At 47.1% G+C, this 23,297-nt stretch overlaps 1 protein-coding gene across 1 annotated transcript in view; it reads right to left on the reverse strand.

Annotated features, from left to right (window-relative positions):
• Positions 1-23,297, reverse strand: part of LOC134574787 (glycine N-acyltransferase-like protein 3) — a 147,515-nt gene that overhangs the window by 28,671 nt on the left and 95,547 nt on the right. Inside the window, exons 5-6 of the mRNA XM_063433864.1 lie at positions 19,337-19,347; positions 1,198-1,214 (exon numbers count right to left, since the gene is read on the reverse strand). Of these exons, the coding sequence (XP_063289934.1) occupies positions 1,198-1,214; positions 19,337-19,347 (28 nt within the window). The remainder of the gene's footprint in view (positions 1-1,197; positions 1,215-19,336; positions 19,348-23,297) is intronic.

A 23,297-nucleotide genomic window follows, 5' to 3' on the forward strand; every position in this document is an offset into this window, starting at 1 on the left:
GTACTTTTCCTGCAGAGCCCCAGTGCATTGTTTCATAGCCTTGGAGATTTCTTGGAGTCTCTTCTGTTTGTGTTAAACTGCAGCTGTGTGCCTTAACTCACCTCTGGGGATACCTTTGCTCAATGGGCTGATAAAGGTGCCGATTAAAGCAGATTATTAGCTCGGGGGAGAAAGAGCAAAGGCTCACGTCTGTCTCCATGAGAGGCCAACCTCTGCACCCCTTGTATGTGTGTATATATATATATATATATATATATATATATATATATATATATATGCGCATTTTTAGAGCCTTCTTGTGGACTCCATCTACCGTATGTGTGTTTCTTTTTTTAGGCTACAAAGCCTTTTTTTAATTTAGGGTAAGTGTTATAGCCTATAGCGCTCCACTACTGACTGGGGTGTATATACCACACAGTTAAATTTTATTGTTTTTATAAGGTGTAAAGGTGAGAGAAGTTTGCACATAGGTTTGTGAAGGCTGAACTTGATGGCCGCGAGTCTCTTTTCAGCTATGTAACTATGGTAGCAGAATTTCAACATATTATTCTTTTATTAACACTTTTAAGTGCCTGTTGAACAAATATGCGATAAAGTTAGGATTAGGGAAAAAGCCTGTTTAGGGTGCAGACATGAGGAATTTTAAGGATTAATTGCAAAGTACTCACCCTCCTATGATTGATAGTAGAACTGCAGGAGCTGTTATATAGTGCAAATCACTCAATACTTTCTCTAGTCCTCCTGCAGAGCATTTTACTGTGCGAGAGGCTGTTGTGAAGGACTGTTTCTGAACCTAAATATCAATCATAGGTGCTGACTAGACTACTAATTTTTCCAAACCAGCCCACACAAGCTCCAAAAATGTATAAGTGCTGTAAATAGGCACACCCTACAGGACAGGCAATTGTAGGCAGGTGCCTACTCTGCCTAATGGAAAATATGACCCTGTTAAGGCCCGCTGATTTCAGTGTGTTCAGTATCATGAAGGGGAAGGTGTTGTTGGATGGTTGTGTTATCTATTGTGATAAGGTGAATATGGTGGTCTCCGAGGGAGTTTATATTTCAACTGTATTGTTCAGAGAGGCATATGATCTTTAACCCCAGGGGGAATGTGTGTATGTATAGAACTTAAATACATATTTAGTTATGGGCCCCTGGGGTGGAGCATTTGGAGAGAAGGGTGGGCCAGTGCTCCACTCCGCTGTTTTTGTTTTCTTGGGAGACTAGGTCCAGGCCAGGGTTTGGACTGTCTCCAACCCACTGCTCAGCTGCTGGTAATCAGCTGCAGCAGTGGGAATAAACGCCTCCCTGCTAGGCAGGTAGGGGAGAATGTTCATTTCTCTCTGAAAGGCTGGAAGCAGCAGGCTGGCTAAACACTGGAGTGCAGAGAGCTGACAGAGACACTAGGTTGGTGAAACTAATATTATTGTTTGTTATAGTTTAACCCCTGAGAGATAGGGAATCTTATGTTAGTTAGTGCTCAGACGAGCTAGGTTTTTGTTTATAGGGATTTGTGTTACATTATTGTTTTTTTCATTTGCTGCTGTCTCTGTAGTGAAGCCCAACAATAAAGTGCTTGGAATTAAGTTACTTTTAAAGACTGTGCATGTTTGTACCCAAAAGGACCATGCTAACTGCAGACAAGGATCACACTATGTATCGGCATGCTGAAGAATTAGGGATTATTCTAGCCTCGGTGAGGGAATAATCTAAATTTTATTAAAGACAGGAGGCGAATATTTACTTTACCTTCTTTACTAAAACCTCCAACAGCAAAGAAATAGTTAACAGAACTTTTCAAAACAACCAATCAGAACAAGATAACAGCGGTATAAAACCACTTCCTCTTTCTTTGATGAGGATGAGCAGGAGAGCAAGGAAACCAATTAATCCACCTTGTAGCATGCACATCCTTGCATGCACAATCGTCAAACCCAGAGAGAAAATAGCTTGCACTGCAAGAAGAAAAAAAAAACATTGTGAAAGTAAACTGTCAAAGCAAGATGTCATATCCGTACAATATCACTATAGTACATGATGAATAAAACTCATACGGACAATCACTGTATAATAGGAAAAACCTTTATTATGCAAAACCATGCATTCACAACACATAACAATATCCCCAATTAATCATAATAGAATAGGACCCAATTCTAGGGAGGGAATGTAAAGGGGGTGGGGGGGAAATATTCGCCTCCTGTCTTTAATAAAATTTAGATTATTCCCTCACCGAGGCTAGAATAATCCCTAATTTTATGGCAGGACTGGAGGCTTCATATTTGCAATTTTAACACGCAAATATTAAAACCAGAAGCAATATGAGAAATAAAAGGAAAAACGGAAAACTGATTCCCTAGACCAGGGGTAGGCAACCTTTTAGCAGCACTGTGCCGATATAGGATTGTGATGTCCCGTAGCGTGCCGATCCTCAGGCCCGTCGCTACCAGGCAAGCTAACCAAGCAACTGCTTGGGGCCACGAGCTGGCCTGGGCCCCCAAGCAGGGCCGGCGCTTCCTATAAAGCTGCAGCCCCCTGAGTGCTCTATAGAGAGCCTCAGGCGGCTGCAGCACTGCCTCTTTCGTCACCTCCCCTTCCCTGTAGCGTGGCCGAGCTCCTCTTCCTCCTGTGAGTCCGGCCGGGTACCATGCGGTACAGGAGATTCAGTTCCCTGTTCCCAGCCGGACTGACAGGAAGTGCACCCTGAGCTCGGCCATGCTACAGGGAAGGGGAGGTGAGAAGAACATAGGGAGGGGAGGGGGGGGGAGTAAAAAGAACATAGGCGGGGGAGTAAGAAGGATACGGGGGGAGGGGAGTAAGAAGGACACGGGGAGGGGAATAAGAAGGACACAGTGAGGGTGGGAGGGGAGTAAGAAGGACACAGGGAGGGTGGGAGGGGAGTAAGAAGGACATAGGGAGGGGAGTAAGAAGAACATGGGGAGGGGGGAGAGTAGTAAGAAGAACATGGGGGGAGTAGTAAGAAGAATGTAGGGAGGGGGAGGAGTAAGAAGAACATGGGGGCAGTAAGAAGAACATAGGGAGGGGGAAGGAGTAAGAAGAACACAGGGAGGGGGATGAGTAAGAAGAACACAGGGAGAAGGGGGTGAGGAGAAGGGGAGATGAGGAGAACACAGGGAGGGGGTGAGGAGAAGGGGAGATGAGGAGAACACAGGGAGGGGGATGAGGAGAAGGGGAGATGAGGAGAACACAGGGAGGGGGGTGAGGAGAAGGGGAGATGAGGAGAACACAGGGGGGGCTGAGGAGAAGGGAAGATGAGGAGAACACAGGGAGGGGGGGTGAGGAGAAGGGGAGATGGGGAGATGAGGAGAACACAGGAGGGGGTGGAGAAGGGGAGATGAGGAGAACACATGGGGGTGAGGAGAAGGAGAGACGAGGAGAACACATGGGGGTGAGGAGAAGGGGAGATGAGGAGAACACAGGGAATTTTCAATTGTTGAAAATGTTCAAATTGTATGCACATTATATGCAACAGCAGTATTTGCACTGTTAACCTTTCTTATTTATATAAAGTGTGGGTGAACCTAAACTGTATGGCTATGCAGGTCTGTGTATATCTAGCAGTGTGGGTGACTTCCCTGGGTTCCATTGGGGACCAGCCTGGGCAGGTACAGGTCAAGGACAGGAGCTGCAACATCAGCTGTGGGCTGCTCTACTACAGTGTGGATTCCCATTCACAAGTGCTGGGAGGAAGTGATCAGAGATCACTTCCTCTAAGTGCTGCAATGCATAAATTGAGGATTGTCCTTCACTACCTCTTTGTATTAGCAGATATCTGAAGTTTCACTGAGACTCCTGATAGGCCAGACCCTGTTTGGCTCTAGCAGCCTTGAGTGCCGTGGAAAGACACCTCGAGTGCCGTGCATGGCACTAGTGCCGTAGGTTGCCTACCCCTGCCCTAGACCAAGCAGCGGTGCAGAGAAAATCCAGAAGGGACCCTACGGCTTTCAAAGTTGCTGAAGTGGCAGCACCCCGAACCAAAATGTGTCCCAAAGGAACTCTCAAGGTCAGTCGATGAGAGAATCCAACGAGCGAGCGAAGGTGCAGAAACAAACAAGAACGAGGTCCTGGATCTACACTGTCGTGGACAACCTGCCAAACAGAGCCGTGGCCTATCCGGAGAATAGGGATACGATGCAGAAGACTAATAGAAAACGTATTCATGCAGAGTAGAAGCAGACACACCGGACGGTGAGAAGGAAAAAGACACTACGTCAACACCATGAATGTCAGAACGCGATGAAAAAGTACTGTGAGAGCCGTTAAGCGGAAAAGCTGGCGCAAAGACACGTCCTTGTTATCAGGCCACTCCTCAAGGAAACGCAGAACAAACAATAAAACTTAAATTGAGGAGTAGCAAGAGATAGGGCTCCCGTAAGCCATACCCCTCTTGGTAGACCAAGGAGCCCCCGAAGGAGACCAAGCTTGGATAATGCGTCCATCGCCTCGCTGAGGGTCCGGAAACCAACTGAAGAACCACTCTGTATGGCGGTTCGCACCGAATGGAATCAGGCCAGTACTTGAGACCCCGGAGGGTGAAGTAACCATTTGTTGAAGTCCCTCCATTTTTGGGATAACCGGTCCACTACATGAGTGCCTCGTCCCACAGGCATTCTGCCACAAGTGACGAATACTTGTCCAAACAGTATTGATAGAGATCCTTCGTGAGATCCGACTGCAGTCCGGAGCGGGCAACCGGGAATAAGTCCATGCCGGGAGGCAGCGAGTGATAATACTTCCCCTGGGGCAGCTGCGAATGGCAAACGAACCTGCAGGTAGTTCCATACAGCTGGCATGAAGAATTCTCTCCTCCGGGATCCTCTTGTCGTCACACCATCGCAAGTAGCGCCCCAGTCCATCAAGTTGGTGTCTGAGTCCAGGCTGAAGTTTGGTTGGGGTCCGAAACTCCTTTGCCAGTCCAGGTCCCCCTATGTCGAAGTCATCAATGAAGTTCTAGACGAGCTTCGTCCGAAAGTCACATGATTCGGTCGTACAAGGCCGAAGACCCGAGAAAGCAAGCTGTCATGTAGGAGCATCTGATAGTGCCAGGTCCTGGAAATATGGCCTTCATGGCGGATGACAAATGGCCAATCAACCGGGTTAGGTCCCCAAGTGTGACCCGTGGGTTGCAGAGCATACTCCTGGTATCTTTCTTGAAGACGGGCATCTTGGTCCTCAGAAGGCGGAGCACCGCCTGGACTGAATATTCCATGAAATCCAGGAGCTGGACCGGCTGAGAGTGAGTCAGATCCAATATGTCCACGTTGATTGTGAAATCCATGCAGGTTTCCCTCAGGTCCAGTTGAGAGAAACCAATCATCCACGCAGAACAGATCTCCGAGGGGATGGGTGCCTTCCGTCTTGAAGTGTCAACAGACGACATATGCGTTGAGCATACAGGGTGGGTTCCACTCCACTGCCCCTTCGCCCAGCAGGGCAAACTTCGTAGTGAACCGGAATGGACACCTCTTTGGCCATGCGTATCGGTCATGGAGCGGTGATCCTTGTCCAATGTTCAGCAAAATTGATCCTGAGTCCAGACACGGTCTGAGATACTTCTGAGACTAGTTAAGGAAAACGTGTGAATAGACGCGTGTCTGCTCAATTCGTACGTGAGGGCAACTCCGGAAAGCAGACCCAGCACCCTGGATGCCAAATATGTCCACCTGCTGTCCAGCCTGGACAGGGGCCGCTGCGCGGCTTTCAGGAGTAGAAACCAAATGGGCAATTTCTTATAAGTAACTTCGGCCCATTCATAATGGGGAGTTAGCCTCCACCGGTGTCCCATGATGTAGCGTGTTGTTCGCCCTGAGGAACATCTGTGTCAACGTGTCATCAACATCCAGTGGTTAGTCCCGGATATAGTGCAAACCCTGTGTCAGGTGTTTGCGGGGTCCTTTCCGGACACAGTCATGAAGACTGATTATCTTGATTAATTAGTTTGTCAGCTATAAGCACCAGGGGTGCCTGGTGTAAAGTCTAGAGTGGCATGTGGTGTTTCCCTTGTAGAGGACTTCTGGCAGTGAGGCCAGTAAGGCAGCACAGGGACAGGCCCAGAGGCCTTATGGGTACAGGAATTTTTTTTCCCATCACCCGTTATTGCATAACTGTCACAGAGGTAACACCGTCTGTGTGATACCTGGTGTGGCCAGCTAGGGGGTCACCCAGCGTGCACAAGCATACCATGCAGTATTGGCCAGCAGGGGAGAGGGTCACCCTCAGCATGAACATAACCGTACACTGTAGGTACAGCAGTGCCGTAGGCAGTAGTGGTTAGCCTTATTATAAAATGACCAGACACTGCAGATCCAGCAGTGCAAACGGCAGGAGGGGGGGTCACCCTTATATAACCATAACCGAATATTGCAGATCCAGCAGTGCAGTAGGTAAGAGGGGGTCACCCTCAGTATGGGTATCATATGAGTTCGTAAGTACAGTAGTGCAGTCAGCGGGAGGGGGTCCCCCTCATATAACCATAACCCCGGACATTGCAAGTCCAGCAGTGCAGGTGGTAAGAGGGGGTCACTCTCAGTATGAGTATTCTAGGAAAAACAACACACCTGAATAAATCCAGATGACAGGGCGCCACAATCACTTAAAATACCAATAAAATTCCAAATGGACAAGGGGAGAGTAATCAGTATAAAGTTATAACACCAAATGTATTGAAAATCTCAATATAAAAGCCATATATTGGCAGTGGCACAGTAAATGTGCAAAACAAGCAAGGAATATACCCTTGGGCATAGCAACTTAGACTAACATGCTGTTATAGTAAAGTGCAAATGCTAGAGTGCAAATACTCAAAGTGCAGGGTGCTAAAGAAACAGTAAAACACAACAGTTCTTAGCAAATAAAATCAAATGCACAATAACAACACTAAAACCAAACAAGCATGTAAAAAAAAGACTGATACCTGTAAACAGGGTTCCTGCTGGGGCTCAACGCGTTTCGTCTTGGCGACTTCTTCAGGAGCATCTCTTCTTTTCCATCTTCCGTGGTTTAAAAATATGGTAGCGGCTAGTTCCTATCCAGTAGAAGGACCCTGGTGACATCACCAGACCATGTAACTGCTTGGTCACATGCTACAGAGAGCTACAGGAAGCAGCAAAGCGGGAAATCCAAATGAATGAAGTGGACTGAGCTGTGCTGATCTCCTGCTGCTGGTGGGAGAGTTCTGATAAAACATTGATATTAATTTTACAAAACATCTTATTTCACAAGACAGCCTGGACCTGGAGGATTGCACTGTATGGGAATTGTATGGGTAAAGCTGAACACTGCAGCCATTGCAGAGACTGAACATGGAGAACATTATGGAGAAGGAAGAAAAAAGGGATCTTTAACCCCTTAAGGACACATGACGTGTGTGACACGTCATGATTCCCTTTTATTCCAGAAGTTTGGTCCTTAAGGGGTTAAGAGAAGTCACTTTTATTTCATTTTATATAGTTTTATTTAGTCTTTTGCCAGATAATTATGCAGCTGTGTTAAAACCTGTATTTTAAATCTCCTTTTGTCTTTAATTGTAGATATTAATCACTGTCCAACTATGTTTTACAGAATACATTGATTATAATGTGGCTTTTATATTTTTGTCTTTCTTTCTCTCTCCCAAATCTCTCTGATAGCATGATATATTAACCCTTTTTATCCCCACTGACAGTGTGTCTCTTTCTCCCATCCCCTCATTGCGAGTGTCTCTCTTTCTCCCATCCCCTCATTGTGAGTGTCTCTTTCTCCCATCCCCTCATTGTGAGTGTCTCTCTCTTTCTCCCATCCCCTCATTGTGAGTGTCTCTCTCTTTCTCCCATCCCCTCATTGTGAGTGTCTCTCTCTTTCTCCCATCCCCTCATTGTGAGTGTCTTTCTCCCATCCCCTCATTGTGAGTGTCTCTTTCTCCCATCCCCTCATTGTGAGTGTCTCTTTCTCCCATCCCCTCATTGTGAGTGTCTCTTTCTCCCATCCCCCTCATTGTGAGTGTCTCTTTCTCCCATCCCCTCATTGTGAGTGTCTCTTTCTCCCATCCCCTCATTGTGAGTGTCTCTTTCTCCCATCCCCTCATTGTGAGTGTCTCTTTCTCCAATCCCCTCATTGTGAGTGTCTCTTTCTCCCATCCCCTCATTGTGAGTGTCTCTTTCTCCCATCCCCTCATTGTGAGTGTCTCTTTCTCCCATCCCCTCATTGTGAGTGTCTCTTTCTCCCATCCCCTCATTGTGAGTGTCTCTTTCTCCCATCCCCCTCATTGTGAGTGTCTCTTTCTCCCATCCCCCTCATTGCGAGTGTCTCTCTTTCTCCCATCCCCTCATTGTGAGTGTCTCTCTCTTTCTCCCATCCCCTCATTGTGAGTGTCTCTTTCTCCCATCCCCGCAATGTGAGTGTCTCTCTCTTTCTCCCATCCCCTCATTGTGAGTGTCTCTCTCTTTCTCCCATCCCCTCATTGTGAGTGTCTCTCTCTTTCTCCCATCCCCTCATTGTGAGTGTCTCTTTCTCCCATCCCCTCATTGTGAGTGTCTCTTTCTCCCATCCCCTCATTGTGAGTGTCTCTTTCTCCCATCCCCTCATTGTGAGTGTCTCTTTCTCCCATCCCCTCATTGTGAGTGTCTCTTTCTCCCATCCCCTCATTGTGAGTGTCTCTTTCTCCCATCCCCTCATTGTGAGTGTCTCTTTCTCCCATCCCCCTCATTGTGAGTGTCTCTTTCTCCCATCCCCCTCATTGTGAGTGTCTCTTTCTCCCATCCCCCTCATTGTGAGTGGGTCTCTCTCTCCCATCCCCTCGGTGTGAGTGGGTCTCTCTCCCATCCCCTCGGTGTGAGTGGGTCTCTCTCCCATCCCCTCGGTGTGAGTGCGTCTCTCTCTCCCATCCCCTCGGTGTGAGTGGGTCTCTCTCTCCCATCCCCTCGGTGTGAGTGGGTCTCTCTCTCCCATCCCCTCGGTGTGAGTGGGTCTCTCTCTCCCATCCCCTCGGTGTGAGTGGGTCTCTCTCTCCCATCCCCTCGGTGTGAGTGGGTCTCTCTCTCTCATCCCCTCAGTGTGAGTGGGTCTCTCTCTCTCATCCCCTCAGTGTGAGTGGGTCTCTCTCTCTCCCATCTCCTCGGTGTGAGTGTGTAAGTGTTGCCATGGCAACGCTCCCCACTTGCATTACATGTTATGTGTAGCGTTGCCATGGCAACCTGCAGCAACACTCACACAGTTCGCGAGAAGAGAGGACCTGATGCTTCAGGAGGTGCAATATTACACTCCTGGGTCCCTTCTTCACAGGACACCTTATGCTGTGCCACCGGACCACCAGGTAATCCTGTGTGCCCCCACCCTGAAACAGGTAAGAGACAAAAAAAACGAAATTAATAAAAATATTTAAAAAACTACTGTCCCCTCACAGCCCTTATCGAATCCCGCTGCATTACATTCACTACATATAAAGACATTGCATCCACTACTCACACACACACACACAGACACTGCATCCACTATACACAATGCATTCACTACACACACTGTATAACATAATGGATGTGTGCAAAGCTTTTTGGGGGGGGCTTGGCTTCTTGGGCTGGCCCTGCTCTCTCCCACCCACGCACAGCCAGCGTGTGTCTCTCCCACCCACGCACAGCCAGCGTGTGTCTCTCTCTCCCACCCACGCACAGCCAGCGTGTGTCTCTCTCTCCCACCCACGCACAGCCAGCGTGTGTCTCTCTCTCCCACCCACGCACAGCCAGCGTGTGTCTCTCTCTCTCCCACCCACGCACAGCCAGCGTGTGTCTCTCTCTCCCACCCACGCACAGCCAGCGTGTGTCTCTCTCTCCCACCCACGCACAGCCAGCGTGTGTCTCTCTCTCCCACCCACGCACAGCCAGCGTGTGTCTCTCTCTCCCACCCACGCACAGCCAGCGTGTGTCTCTCCCACCCACGCACAGCCAGCGTGTCTCTCTCTCTCTCACCCACGCACAGCCAGCGTGTGTCTCTCTCTCCCACCCACGCACAGCCAGCGTGTGTGTCTCTCTCCCACGCACAGCCAGCGTGTGTGTCTCTCTCACCCACGCACAGCCAGCGTGTGTCTCTCTCTCTCTCACCCACGCACAGCCAGCGTGTGTCTCTCTCCCACCCACGCACAGCCAGCCTGTGTCTCTCTCCCACCCACGCACAGCCAGCGTGTGTCTCTCTCCCACCCACGCACAGCCAGCGTGTGTCTCTCTCTCTCTCACCCACGCACAGCCAGCGTGTGTCTCTCTCTCTCTCTCTCCCACCCACGCACAGCCAGCGTGTGTCTCTCTCTCCCACCCACGCACAGCCAGCGTGTGTCTCTCTCTCCCACCCACGCACAGCCAGCGTGTGTCTCTCTCTCCCACCCACGCACAGCCAGCGTGTGTCTCTCTCTCTCTCTCACCCACGCACAGCCAGCGTGTCTCTCTCTCTCTCCCACCCACGCACAGCCAGCGTGTGTGTCTCTCTCTCTCTCTCCCACGCACAGCCAGCGTGTGTGTCTCTCTCACCCACGCACAGCCAGCGTGTGTCTCTCTCTCACCCACGCACAGCCAGCGTGTGTCTCTCTCTCTCCCACCCACGCACAGCCAGCGTGTGTCTCTCTCTCTCCCACCCACGCACAGCCAGCGTGTGTCTCTCTCTCTCTCTCTCTCACCCACGCACAGCCAGCGTGTGTCTCTCTCTCACCCACGCACAGCCAGCGTGTGTCTCTCTCTCTCTCTCCCACCCACGCACAGCCAGCGTGTGTGTCTCTCTCCCACCCACGCACAGCCAGCGTGTCTCTCTCTCCCACCCACGCACAGCCAGCGTGTCTCTCTCTCTCTCCCACGCACAGCCAGCGTCTCTCTCCCCCAGCCACGCACAGCCGGTGTGTGTGTCGCTCTCTCTGCCAGCCACGCACAGCCGGTGTGTGTGTGTGTGTGTCGCTCTCTCTCCCACCCATGCACAGCCAGCGTGTCTCTCTCTCTGTCCCACCCACGCACAGCCAGCGTGTCTCTCTGTCCCACCCACGCACAGCCAGCGTGTCTCTCTGTCCCACCCACGCACAGCCAGCGTGTCTCTCTGTCCCACCCACGCACAGCCAGCGTGTCTCTCTGTCCCACCCACGCACAGCCAGCATGTCTCTCTCTCTTTCCCACGCACAGCCAGCGTCTCTCTCCCCCAGCCATGCATAGCCGGTGTGTGTGTGTCGCTCTCTCTGCCAGCCACGCACGGCCGGTGTTTGTCGCTCTCTCTGCCAGCCACGCACAGCAGGTGTGTGTGTGTGTCGCTCTCTCTCCCCTACCCACGCACAGCCAGCGTGTCTCTCAGCCACGCACATCCAGTGTGTCTCTGTCCCACGCATTCCCCTCCTGCCAATCATTTCATGTAGCGTGGCCAAGGCACTGCAGTAGAGAAACTTCTGTATCCTCTACCCAGTCTAACCGGAATAGTGGATACAGAGATTCTCCACCACAGTTCACTCGACCACGCTACACGTAGGTAAGCTGGCACTGCAGAAGGAGGAAGACAGCAAAAAGGGGACGGACAAAGAGACACATAGGGGACTGAGAGTGGACAAAAAGACACAGAGTGGGGCAGGGGTGGCAAAGAGATACACAGGGGGCAAAGTGACACACAGAGAGGCTTTGGGGGTCAAAGACACAAACAGAGGGTTTGGCGGGGACAAAGAGACGAGGAGCAAACTTAGAGGGACTTAGCTAAACAAAGAGGCACACAGAAGAGTTGGGGGGGATATAAAGACACACAGGGCTGGAGGAACAAAGAGATACACAGAGGGGCAAAGAGACACATGGAAGGACAAAGACATACAAAGGGAGCTGCGGGGGGGGGGAAGAGACACAGTGGGGCTTTGGAGGGACAAAGACACGCAGGAGCAAATAAACAAACTTGGGGGAATAGACACACAGAGGAGCTAAGGGGGCAAAGAGGCACACAGAAGGGCTGGGGTGTCAGACACAGCAGGGCTTAGAGAGAAAAAGACACACATACAGGAGCTTGGAGGATAAAAAAAACCACACAGAGAGGCAAAGAGACACAGGGCTAAGAGGGACAGAGAGACACACAAAGCTGGCAATTTTTGTTTTTTGGGGTGGTGCAAGTATCTGGTCTTGTCTAGGGTGGAAAATAGTCTAGCACCAGCCCTGCCTCAGTGTGAGTGTCACCCACAGACCACATCACTGTTTTATTCAGGGGCACTTATGCCCCGAGTAAGGGACCTAGCAACTTGGTCTTCTAAGCTTGCTCTCAAACTCTGTTAACAAATAAATTGTATCATTTTTAACTCTATATTTATGAAAAATATCCCTTATTAAAAAAATAAATGTTTACCCTAATCTAATGTCCACTCATCATTGAGTGTTGTATATCATGTATTTGTGTATATGTCTTTACCACCCACCTATCATATGTGTGAGCGCCCATTCCTTGCGGACTGCCTGGGAGTGTGTGTTGCTACTCCCATCTGCAGATCAATCCACTTTGTGCAAAGTGCATGTGCTCAATGTATCACCAAAACGGTCCAATGAAATTCTCTCAGGGGGACTCAAAATAGGAGTATACCTCCCTTGAGAAGCTCAATAATCATAATTTGTTTTTAAAGTATTTTAAAAATGAAATAAATGTTTTTTACTACTGCATGTTGAAACTTGATGAAAACATTTTTAACATAATTAGTTAGATTTTCTGTAATATAAATATATATTTTTAATTTAACTTTTATTATTTATATCAGTGTTCATTCATTCTGGAGTTATCATTTTAATATGTTTATGGGAATAGAATAGAATAAAGCAACAAATGTACATGTTTCACAATGTTAAACTTTATTCCTGTTTACTTTTAATAAAAAAGAAATTTAAATTAAAATCTGTTTGTTTTCTTTTAACTATATGCCTATACTGTTTTTCTTCTCATGTGGAAAACCATTTTAGTCTCTGTAGCGGGCCGAGGGTAACCCGACTGGTTACATCAGCTAATGCAGAATGAAGAGACCCATTTTCCCCCAGTAACTGGACGACACACTGTTCCAGGGGTACAGCAACCACTTTATTTGGCCACACAAATGCTCCCCCTGGACGGCCAGGGAAGCACTCATTAATTACTTCTCTTGCGGTTTCACACTTTTGTTGCGAGTTGCCAACGTTCTAATTGATTGGTGTGAGCACGCCAGGGAGCATTGGAATCCGCAAATGCTCCCCCTGGATGACGTTCGTCTAATGAACGGGCTGCCACCCAGGGTCGGCACGCGCCGAGGCTTCAATTGCGGTCTGTTGTTTCTACAACAACGTTGTACAACAACATTCTAAATGGGGTTTCGTGGTGGTCCCCGTTAAAGAGGTGAACGGAACCCGTTCGTATGGCGCTCCCGAAAGGGGAGCAGGCAAAGCATATGTATACAGGGCAAAACATAATAGCACATAGCAATTCACGGACAGGAACAGTCTCCCACAACCAAACAATAACTTTTTAGTCACATGGGTATATTAATCTAATAGATTAAATCAAGACTCAACAAATCCCAGGCGCCAGATCGCCATGGCGACTAGGAATTTTCTCTTGGCGCTTGGGTATTTGTCAGTGTGTTCAGGGGGCTGAGGGAGAATGGAGGCGGCGTCGAAGGAGCTGTGATCTTGTTGCTCTGCTGTGATGCCGGAAGCCGGCCCGCGAAGAGGCAGAGCAACCCCACACTGGACCCGAGGGAAAGGAACATAGGGAGGCTGGGTGCCATTAAATTAAAAAACTAATAATTTGTGAGTGTGCGAGAGAATGTGTATGTGTGTGCCAGTATTATTATTAGTATTTATAAATCCCCCAACAAATTCCACAGCACTGTACGATAGGCACTGTACGATAGGTCTGTCAGTGAGTGTCAAATTAGTGTGTGTCTGTCAGTCACTGAGTGTGTGTCTGTCAGTGAGTATGTCTGAGTATGACTGGCGCCCTCACCTTTTTTCCCACGCTGTGTTGGCTCACAGTGGCTGGCCCTGCCTCAATGGCTAATAATCATTCTTGATGATCTGAACCAGTCCATTGCTTCCCATAGGATAGCATTGCGCATGCGTGGTAAAAATGCCTCACTGCGCCAATCACCATCTACTCATAGAGATGCATTTTCTCTCAAAAGGCAGTGTTTACGTTGAAAACCCTGCAGGGACAAGATACAGACACCAGAATCATGATATTGAGTCTGGGAACATGTCCTGTCCTTGATTATCAGCAGAATTACCTGCCATGGTCTTATAGTTCTAACCAAACTGTACCACGACCTCTAGTATTTGGAGACACTCTTGATAGACCATACAAAGGAGTCTGATTCAGAAAATTTCCAAAATGTATTAAACAGAACACTGCTTATAAATATTATGCAATAAGGGGGGGGTATAGTGGGAGTATCATTAATTACCAATCAAATATTGACAACTATTAACTAACAGCATAAAATATGCAACAAATTGATTCTAAGTTTATCTAGGGGGCATTACTAGGCAGGGTGTTCTTAGAATAGGAGGGTGTGGCGATAGGGTCTTACTAAGAGAGGGGGAACAAAGATGGTCATGTGCCATACTACGTATGTGACGTCCTTTCAATGTACATGTTGTTACTCTTATGATTCAGCTGAACAGAAAGTAACCACTTCATTAAGCTGTAGTGGTTCTGGGGCCTACAGTGTCCCTTTAACCCCTTAAGGACCGCTGACGGTTCAGGACCGTCAGCGGTAAAACGTGCGTTTGGACCGCTGACGGTCCTGAACCGTCATAATGGTTTTGGGCAACTTACCTGATCGCCGTCGGTCCCACGGCGGCGATCAGTGCTCCTCCCGGTCCAGGGGGACTGCCTGTCTGCCCGGGCAGTCCCCCCTCGGCAGATCAGGACCCCACGGCCATGTGATCACTCGATCACATGACCGCAATAGGTGTCTATGTATCTGCCTGCAGGGGGACTGTCTGTGCTGACAGGCAGTCTCCCTGCAAGTAAAAAAATCATAAAATAAAGTTAAAAAAAAAAAACAATCAGTGTAAAAAAAAATAATAATATGTATATATATATATATATATATATATATATGATATATATACATGTATTATATCTATATATACACCTATATATAATATATGTATATATATCATATATATAATGTCATACTAAGTGTATTTTTATATTTATATATACGTATATTAATATACAAATACACTTATATTTAAATTACACACGAATATATACAATATATATAATAACTATATATATGGTATATATATATATTATTATAAAATACAAATATGTTAATAAAAATAAATAACAAAAAATAAAAATTTTTAATAATTAAAAAAAATTATATATATATATGCAATTTTATTCTAACAGTATTTTGATATTGATATATATATATATTTATATCAAAATACACTTAGAATGTAATGATATATATATATCTATGTATAAATAAATAAATAAAAATAATACGAAATATACATATGTCCACATACATAATTACATAAATATACACGTAGACGACAAATATATAAATATGTATATATATTAAAATTATACGTGCATATTTATGTAATATTTTTACCTAATTAAGTCATTTTAATGATTGCAATTTGAGGGACCTGCCTGCCAACCCAGGCCGAAAGTCCAGATAATTTAATTTGCTAGCACTGTGTTTAACCCTGTAACTTTCTATGACACCCTAAATCCTGTACATGGGGGGTACTGTTTTACTCGGGAGACTTCGCTGAACACAAATATTAGTGTTTCAAAACAGTAAAACATATCACAGCGATGATATTGTCAGTGAAAGTGAAGTTTTTTGCATTTTTCACACACAAACAGCTCTTTCACTGAGGATATTATTGCTGTGATATATTTTACTGTTCTGATACACTCATATTTGTGTTCAGCGAAGTCTCCTGAGTATAACAGTACCCCACATGTAGATGTTTTATAGTGTTTGTGAAAGTTACAGGGTCAAATATAAGGCTTGATTTAACTTTTTTTTTTTATTGAAATTTGTCAGATTGGTTAGGTTGCCTTTGAGAGCGTATGGTAGCTAAGGAATGAGAATTAGCCCCATGATGGCATACCATTTGCAAAAGAAGACAACCCAAGGTATTGCAAATGGGGTATGTTCAGCCTTTTTTAGTAGCCACCTAGTCACAAACACTGGCCAAAGTTAGCGTTTTTTGCATTTTTAACACACAAACAAATATAAATGCTAACTTTGGCCAGTGTTTGTGACTAGGTGGCTACTAAAAAAGATTGGACATACCCCATTTTGAATACCCTGGGTTGTCTACTTTAAAAAAATATGTACATGTTAGGTGTGTTTCGGGCATTTATGACAGATAACGGTGTTACAATGTCACTATTGATACATTTAAAATATATATATATTGAAACCGCAATTTCCTACTTGTATTTATAGGCCTATAACTTGCAAAAAAAGCAATAAAGCATGTAAACACTGGGTGTTTTTAAACTCGGGACAAAATTTTGAATCAATTTAGCAGTTTTTTTCATTAGCTTTTGTAGATAAGTAAAAGATTTTTCAAGTAAAAGTCCAAAAACATGTTTTTTTTTTAATTTTTCACCATATTTTTTTTTTTTTTTTTTAATACAATATATGACATAATACAAATAATGGTATGTAAAGAAAGCCCTTCTCGTCGTGAAAAAAACAATATATAACTTGTATGGAAACCGTAAATGAGAGAGCGGAAAATTACAGCTAAACACAAACACCACAAAAGTGTTAAAACTGCTCTGGTCCTTAACGTACAAACATCGCAAAAACAGGCCGGTCCTTAAGGGGTTAAGAATTATATTTTTGTTATTGAAAATATAGCTTTGTTAGTTTTAGAAAAAACAACAACCTGACTCCTAACTAACCGCGGATTAAGTCCACATAGTAGCAGGTGTGGTTTGTGAAATGGAGCCCAGGCATAAGATGCTGCCTTCAAAGTATTGTGTAGTGGACATGTACAAAGGTGATGTGAACTAGCACAGCTGTATATTGTCCTAAAAGCAAGGTAGAATATCCATGGTAGAATATATGGTCAATAACTGCACATTTCTCCTGCTAGATGTTTAAAGACCACACAGTTTAAGGTGGAAGGGCACAGTGAGTCCAGGGTAGATGGAAGAATATTGAATAAATAAAATGAAAGTAAAAAATTAACAATTTTTCTATATTTCTAGCCTTTCAAATCATGACAAGCAGATGTGGGTAGTAAACACAGTACCATATACCCATTCCGCTTTACAAAGTGTCAGATAAAATAAACCAGTTTTCTTTATTTTTCACAATCTTTGGCTAACATGTCCTTATCAAAGTTTATAAAAATACCCATAAAAAAAAAAACACAAGTCACTGCAGCCAACTGACAACAAGCTACCACATCCCTAGCAAAATAAGCAAAAAAAATGGCCTACATCAGCCTGCAAATGGCAAACCATTGCAAATGGTAAACCATTGCAAAAGATGATTTTTTATTTTTTTAAATATGTAAAAACTTATTTAATCTGTAAAACATATGGTTGACTAGGAAAAAGTCAATACTTGAGTAGGAGATAGTGCCATTTTCTGCAACAACTGGGGTACACCAAGGTTTACAAATGTTCTACTAAATTTTTAAAGACAGCCGGGAGTTTCTGCAGCTCAGATGAAGATTGATTGTGAGTAAATAGAAAGACCACACAGGTGTAAAGTTAAAGGGCAATGTGTCAGGATTTTTACAGGTAGTGCTGAAAGAAATGGCACCCTTAGTGTGCTCCAATTTCCAGCATGAAGTCATGACAAAAGTAGGGAGTTTACGCTACTTGTGCTGTTTCTGAACTTCCACGTTGCTCTGGTGCTATTTGCCTAGAATTCCTCTAATAATCTCCACCAAACTGTGCATAACAGAGTCTCAATTTCAGAAGCCAACTGTGCTGTGTGAAGTATAAAACCAGTGCAATGGATTTTATAAATATAACAGCCAATGCACCTCACTTTCCTGCAGGGCCGGTGCAAGGATTTTTGCCGCCCTAGGCAAAAACAATTTTGCCGCCCCCCCCCCCCCATATGTCCTGCCCACCATGTGACATCACAATGCCCCGCCCATATGCTCTGCCATATGGGCCAACGCCAGTCTTCACAAAGTGTCTTTTATCTGAAAAGACAGTGTGTTTACATTAAAAAGCCTACAGGCAGAGGCAGGGCCGGTGCAAGGATTTTTGGCTACACAGGCGAAGATGCATTTTGCTGCCCCTCCCCAATAAAAAAATGCATCTTCACCTTTGAGTCTCGTAGCCCCCTTTTGAATTTCTTACCCTCTTTAGTGCTTCATATCCCCTCTCTTTAATGTCTTGCTCTTTTGTTTCTTACACCCTCTTTAATGTGTCTCTTACAACCCCTCTTGTTTATGTCTTACTTCCCCACCAGCCACATTCTATGTCTATTTCTTCCCCCAGCCCCTTTCTGTCTCTTTCTCCCATACAAACATAGATAAATGGGCAAAAATACATATATGCACAAAGACACAAAAATAGAAACACACAATCATACAGGCATACAGACCGTTATTTAGGCACACAGTGACAAATATATACAGACACACAATCAAACAAACACATGCATACAGACAGTCAAACAATCTACACTTACAGGTAAACTCATATAAATGCAGACAGACTGTCATACAGAGACATACAGACACATACATACAGTCATAGAGAGACATAAAGACACAAGCAGTCACACATGCAGTCACAAGTACATATTTACATCTCAGGCCAGCGTTTATGTATTTGAATGTAAGCATGTTTTTGTATACAGTATGGAGTATGTTTATGTGAATGTAGGGGTGTGTTGTGTTGACGTTTGAATGCAGGGGTGTCTTTGTATGTAGTGTTGGCGTTTTACTGCTGAGATGTATGCACATTTACACAAACATTGCCACAAACACTGCGATACACATATATATATATATATATATATATATATATATATATATATATATATATATATATATATATATATATATATATTGGTACATATACAGATACACAGATTGACAACATACACACACACACACACACTGACAGACATGCACACTGACATACAGATACAAACACCTACACACAGAGACATACAGATGCACACACTGACAGACATACAGATACACACACACACACTGACAGACATGCACACTGACATACAGATACAAACACCTACACACAGAGACATACAGATGCACACACTGACAGACATACAGATACACACACACACACTGACAGACATACAGATACACACACACATACACATGCTAATCATATATACTTTTATAGCCACCCTCCTGTTTCCTACCTTTTGGGTGCAGGAGGGTGGCTTCCCTGGAATCCAGTGTGAGGATCTGGCTGAGGTAGTTGGGAGTTATGGGCTGATCTCCTCTCCCAGCCCCTCCTCTCTGCTCTCCAACCATGCAGATCCGGAGGGGGCGGTATTTCCAGCCCCTGCAAGGAGCCAGCTGGGCTGTGTGCTACACGGGGAGCAGGGATATGACGTGTTCATATCCCCGCCCCCTACACACAGTCCGCGGCATGATGCAGGAAGGAATACTGGTCTGTGGGGATTCTGCTGCCGCCGCTCGGTCACGCTACAAGAAGTGACCGGCAGGAGAGGAGTGCTGTGTGCTTCTCTCCTGACGGTCACCCGGACATTTGCGCCCCTGGGCCGGAGCGCCCTAAGGTGGCCGCCTGTGCCGCCTTATGGTAGCGCCGGCCCTGGGCAGAGGCTATAGACACCAGAACCACTACATTATGCTGTAGTGCTTCTGGTGACTATAGTATCCATTTAATGTGCGGTAAATTAGAGATTAGTGCCACTAATAATATATTGGATTGCCTACTTACCACCAGATGAGGACAAGAGGCTGATGATGGGCTCAGTCTGGCTCCACAGGTCTGGTGTAGAAGAGGCTCTCTGGAGACTGTTTTTAACAGTGCTCACAACAATTAACGAACAGGAAGCAGCTCAATTTTTTAGGGCCCCTTACACAGCTCAAGGTCTGGGCCCCCAGGGGGCATACGCCTACAATGCCCACCCATAAATCCACCTACATGGCCCATCCATGAGTTGGGGATTTTTTATGTGTGCAATTTGTGTAAGGGATGTAGTGTGTTTATATGGGATGTAGTGTGTGTTTGCGTGTAAGGAATGCATTGTATGTTTCTGTGTGTGTGTGTGTGTGTGTGTAAGGGGTGCAAGGTTTGTTTCTGTGTATGTAATTGAATGCAGTGTGTGTCTGTAAGGGGTGCATTCATTATGTAAGAGAACGTAAGGGATGTATTGTGTGTGAGTAGGAATGCATTGTATGTTTCTGTGTGTGTGTGTGTCTCACTTAGTGCTCTCCCTTGGCCCCCTGTCCCTCTGCAGTCCCCCCTTGGTGGTCTTCTCACTCCCCTCTCCCCCCCCTTAGTGGTCCTCCCTCTCTCAAACCCCTTAGTAGACCTTCCCCTACTCCCACCACCCCCTTAGTGGTAATCCCCCCCCCCTTAGTGGTCCTTACCCTCCTTCCCTCTCCTTAGTAGTCCTCCCTCCTTACCCCTCTTTGGTGGTCCTTCCCCTCCTTAGTGGTCCTCCCTCTCCCAAACACCTAGTGGACCTCCCCTCCTCCTCCCTCAGTGGTCCATACCTTCCCACCCCTGTTCCCCCTGTGTTCCTTCACCCCCCTCCCCCAGTGGTCCTGACTCACCCCTCCCCTAGTGGTCCTTACCCTCCCCTCCCCTCCCCTAGTGGTCCTTCCTCCCTCCTCCCCTCCCGTAGTAGTCCTTACCCTCCCTCCCCTCCCCTAGTGGTCCTTCCTCCCCCTCCTCTAGTGGTCCTTACTCTCCCCTCCCCTAGTGGTCCTTACCCCCCCCCCCCAGTGGTTCTTACCCCCCTGGTCCTTACCCACCCCCAGGGGTCCTTATCCACCCCCTCCCTCCCCTAGTGGTCCTTATCCCCCCCTCTCCCTCCCTCCCCTAGTGGTCCTTATCCTCCCTCCCCTCCGCTAGTGGTCCTTACCCCCCCCCCAGTGGTCCTTACCCACCCCAGTGGTCCTTATCCACCCCCTCCCTCCCCTAGTGGTCCTTATCCCCCCTCTCCCTCCCTCCCCTAGTGGTCCTTATCCTCCCTCCCCTCCCCTAGTGGTCCTTACCCCCCTCATGATCCTTACCCCCCTAGTGGTCCTTACCCACCCCCAGTGGTCCTTATCCCCCCCTCTCCCTCCCTCCCCTAGTGGTCCTTATCCTCCCTCCCCTCCCCTAGTGGTCCTTACCCCCCCCCTGGTCCTTATCCCCCCCTCTCCCTCCCTCCCCTCACCTAGTGGTCCTTTCCCCCCCTCATGGTCCTTACCCCCCTGGTCCTTAGCCCCCCCCTGGTCCTTACCCACCCCCAGTGGTCCTTACCTCCCTCCCCTCCCCTAGTGGTCCTTTCCCCCCCTCATGGTCCTTATCCACCCCACCCCCCCCCCGGTCCTTATCCAACCCCCCCTCCCTCCCTCCCCTAGTGGTCCGTTATTCCCTCCCCTCCCCTAGTGGTCCGTTATTCCCCCCCCCTCGTGGTCCGTTATTCCCCCCCCACCCCCCCTCCCCTAGTGGTCCGTTATTCCCCACCCCCCATCCCATAGTGGTCCGTTATTCCCCCCCCCCCTCCCATAGTGGTCCTTACCCTCCCCTCCTGCCCATGTAGTGTGGCCGGGCGGCGCGGAACCCTGGACAGGAACCTCTGTTTCCTGTACCCGGCCGCCGGCGGACTGACAGGAAGTGCTCACTCAGTGAGCGCTTCCCTTCAGTCCGCCGGCGGCCGGGTACAGGAAACAGAGGTTCCTGTCCCGGGTTCCGCGCCGCCCGGCCACGCTACATGGAGAGACCGGCAGGAGGGAGCGCTCTGCGCTTCCCTCCTGCCGGTCACTGAAACCCGGCCGCCCTCCATGCAGCAGTGCTGCGCCGCCTGGGGCTTGTTAAAGCGCTCAGGCGGCGCAGCATGAGGAGGTGCACCGGGGACAGGGATCCGGCGCCCCCTGGTAAGTTGCGCCCTAGGCGGCTGCCTCGGTCGCCTTACAGGTGGCGCCGGCCCTGCTTTCCTGACACTTGCGGCTGCCGCTCCTTGGACAAAATCACCCTCTATGAGTCCACGACAAATGAAAAAAATTTGGAGTCAGAAACTAACCAGACCAGTACCCATAAACTAAACAATAAATATAGGTATATAATGACACTGCGGAAGTCAAAAGAAGAAAAGAAAATCTCAGCATTAACAGTTCAGTGTGTTTATGTGAATTTTATTTCAAAGCACTGACATGAATATGGGTGTTGTATCTAATCACAGTGCCATATATCCTCCCTCACCTTACATGGGTCCATATACTGCCCACTTCAATTTCTCCATTGCCAGCAATTGCATCCCTTTAGTTTCAAATTGACCTGCACCCACATACGCACTGTCCCCCACTTTCCACACTGCTACAGCTTTACGAAGTTGGGAGCAACTCAGTCTCCCTACCGGCCCGCAGCATCCAGTTATCATGAGCCGCAAGGGCTGTAGCAGGTCTTTGCGTGTAACAAACTCAGATTTCAGTACGTGCTGTCTTGTGCTCCACATAAGTTAAAATCATTCCCTCTAGCTGAGAAATTTGCAATCAAGAAATGTTCATTAGCAGTATAAAAACTAGGAATTCTTATCCTTGTAAAGGATCACTATTAGCTTAAGGTTTACAGTCCATTAGCAGTATAAAAACTATGCAAAGGATCTTTGTGAGCTGGAGCTATAAAGGTCCTTTAACAGGATAGGAACTAGATTTCTCACTGTGAGCGGTCTAGTTCCTATCCCTGTAAGGGACCTGTGTGAGCTGGAGCTATAAAGGTCCTTATGCTGGATAGGAACTAGATTTCTCACTGTGAACCGTCCAGTTCTTATCCCTGTAAAGGACCACTGTTAGCTGAATGTATAAAGGTCCCTTAGCAGTATAGGAACTAGGTATTACTATCCATGCAAGGGACCTGTGTGAGCTGGAACTGTAAAGGTCCTTTTGCCGGATAGGAACTAGATTTCTCACTGTGAACCGTCTAGTTCCTATCCCTGTAAGGGACCTGTGTAAGCTGGAGCTATAAAGGTCCTTCTGCTGGATAGGAACTAGATTTCTCACTGTGAACCGTCCAGTTCTTATCCATGTAAAGGACCACTGTTAGCTGAATGTATAAAGGTCCCTTAGCAGTATAGGAACTAGGTATTACTATCCATGTAAGGGACCTGTGAGCTGGAACTGCAAAGG

The sequence above is a fragment of the Pelobates fuscus genome, chromosome 10 (assembly GCF_036172605.1).
Source record: "Pelobates fuscus isolate aPelFus1 chromosome 10, aPelFus1.pri, whole genome shotgun sequence".
Classification (NCBI taxonomy): Eukaryota; Metazoa; Chordata; class Amphibia; order Anura; family Pelobatidae; genus Pelobates; species Pelobates fuscus.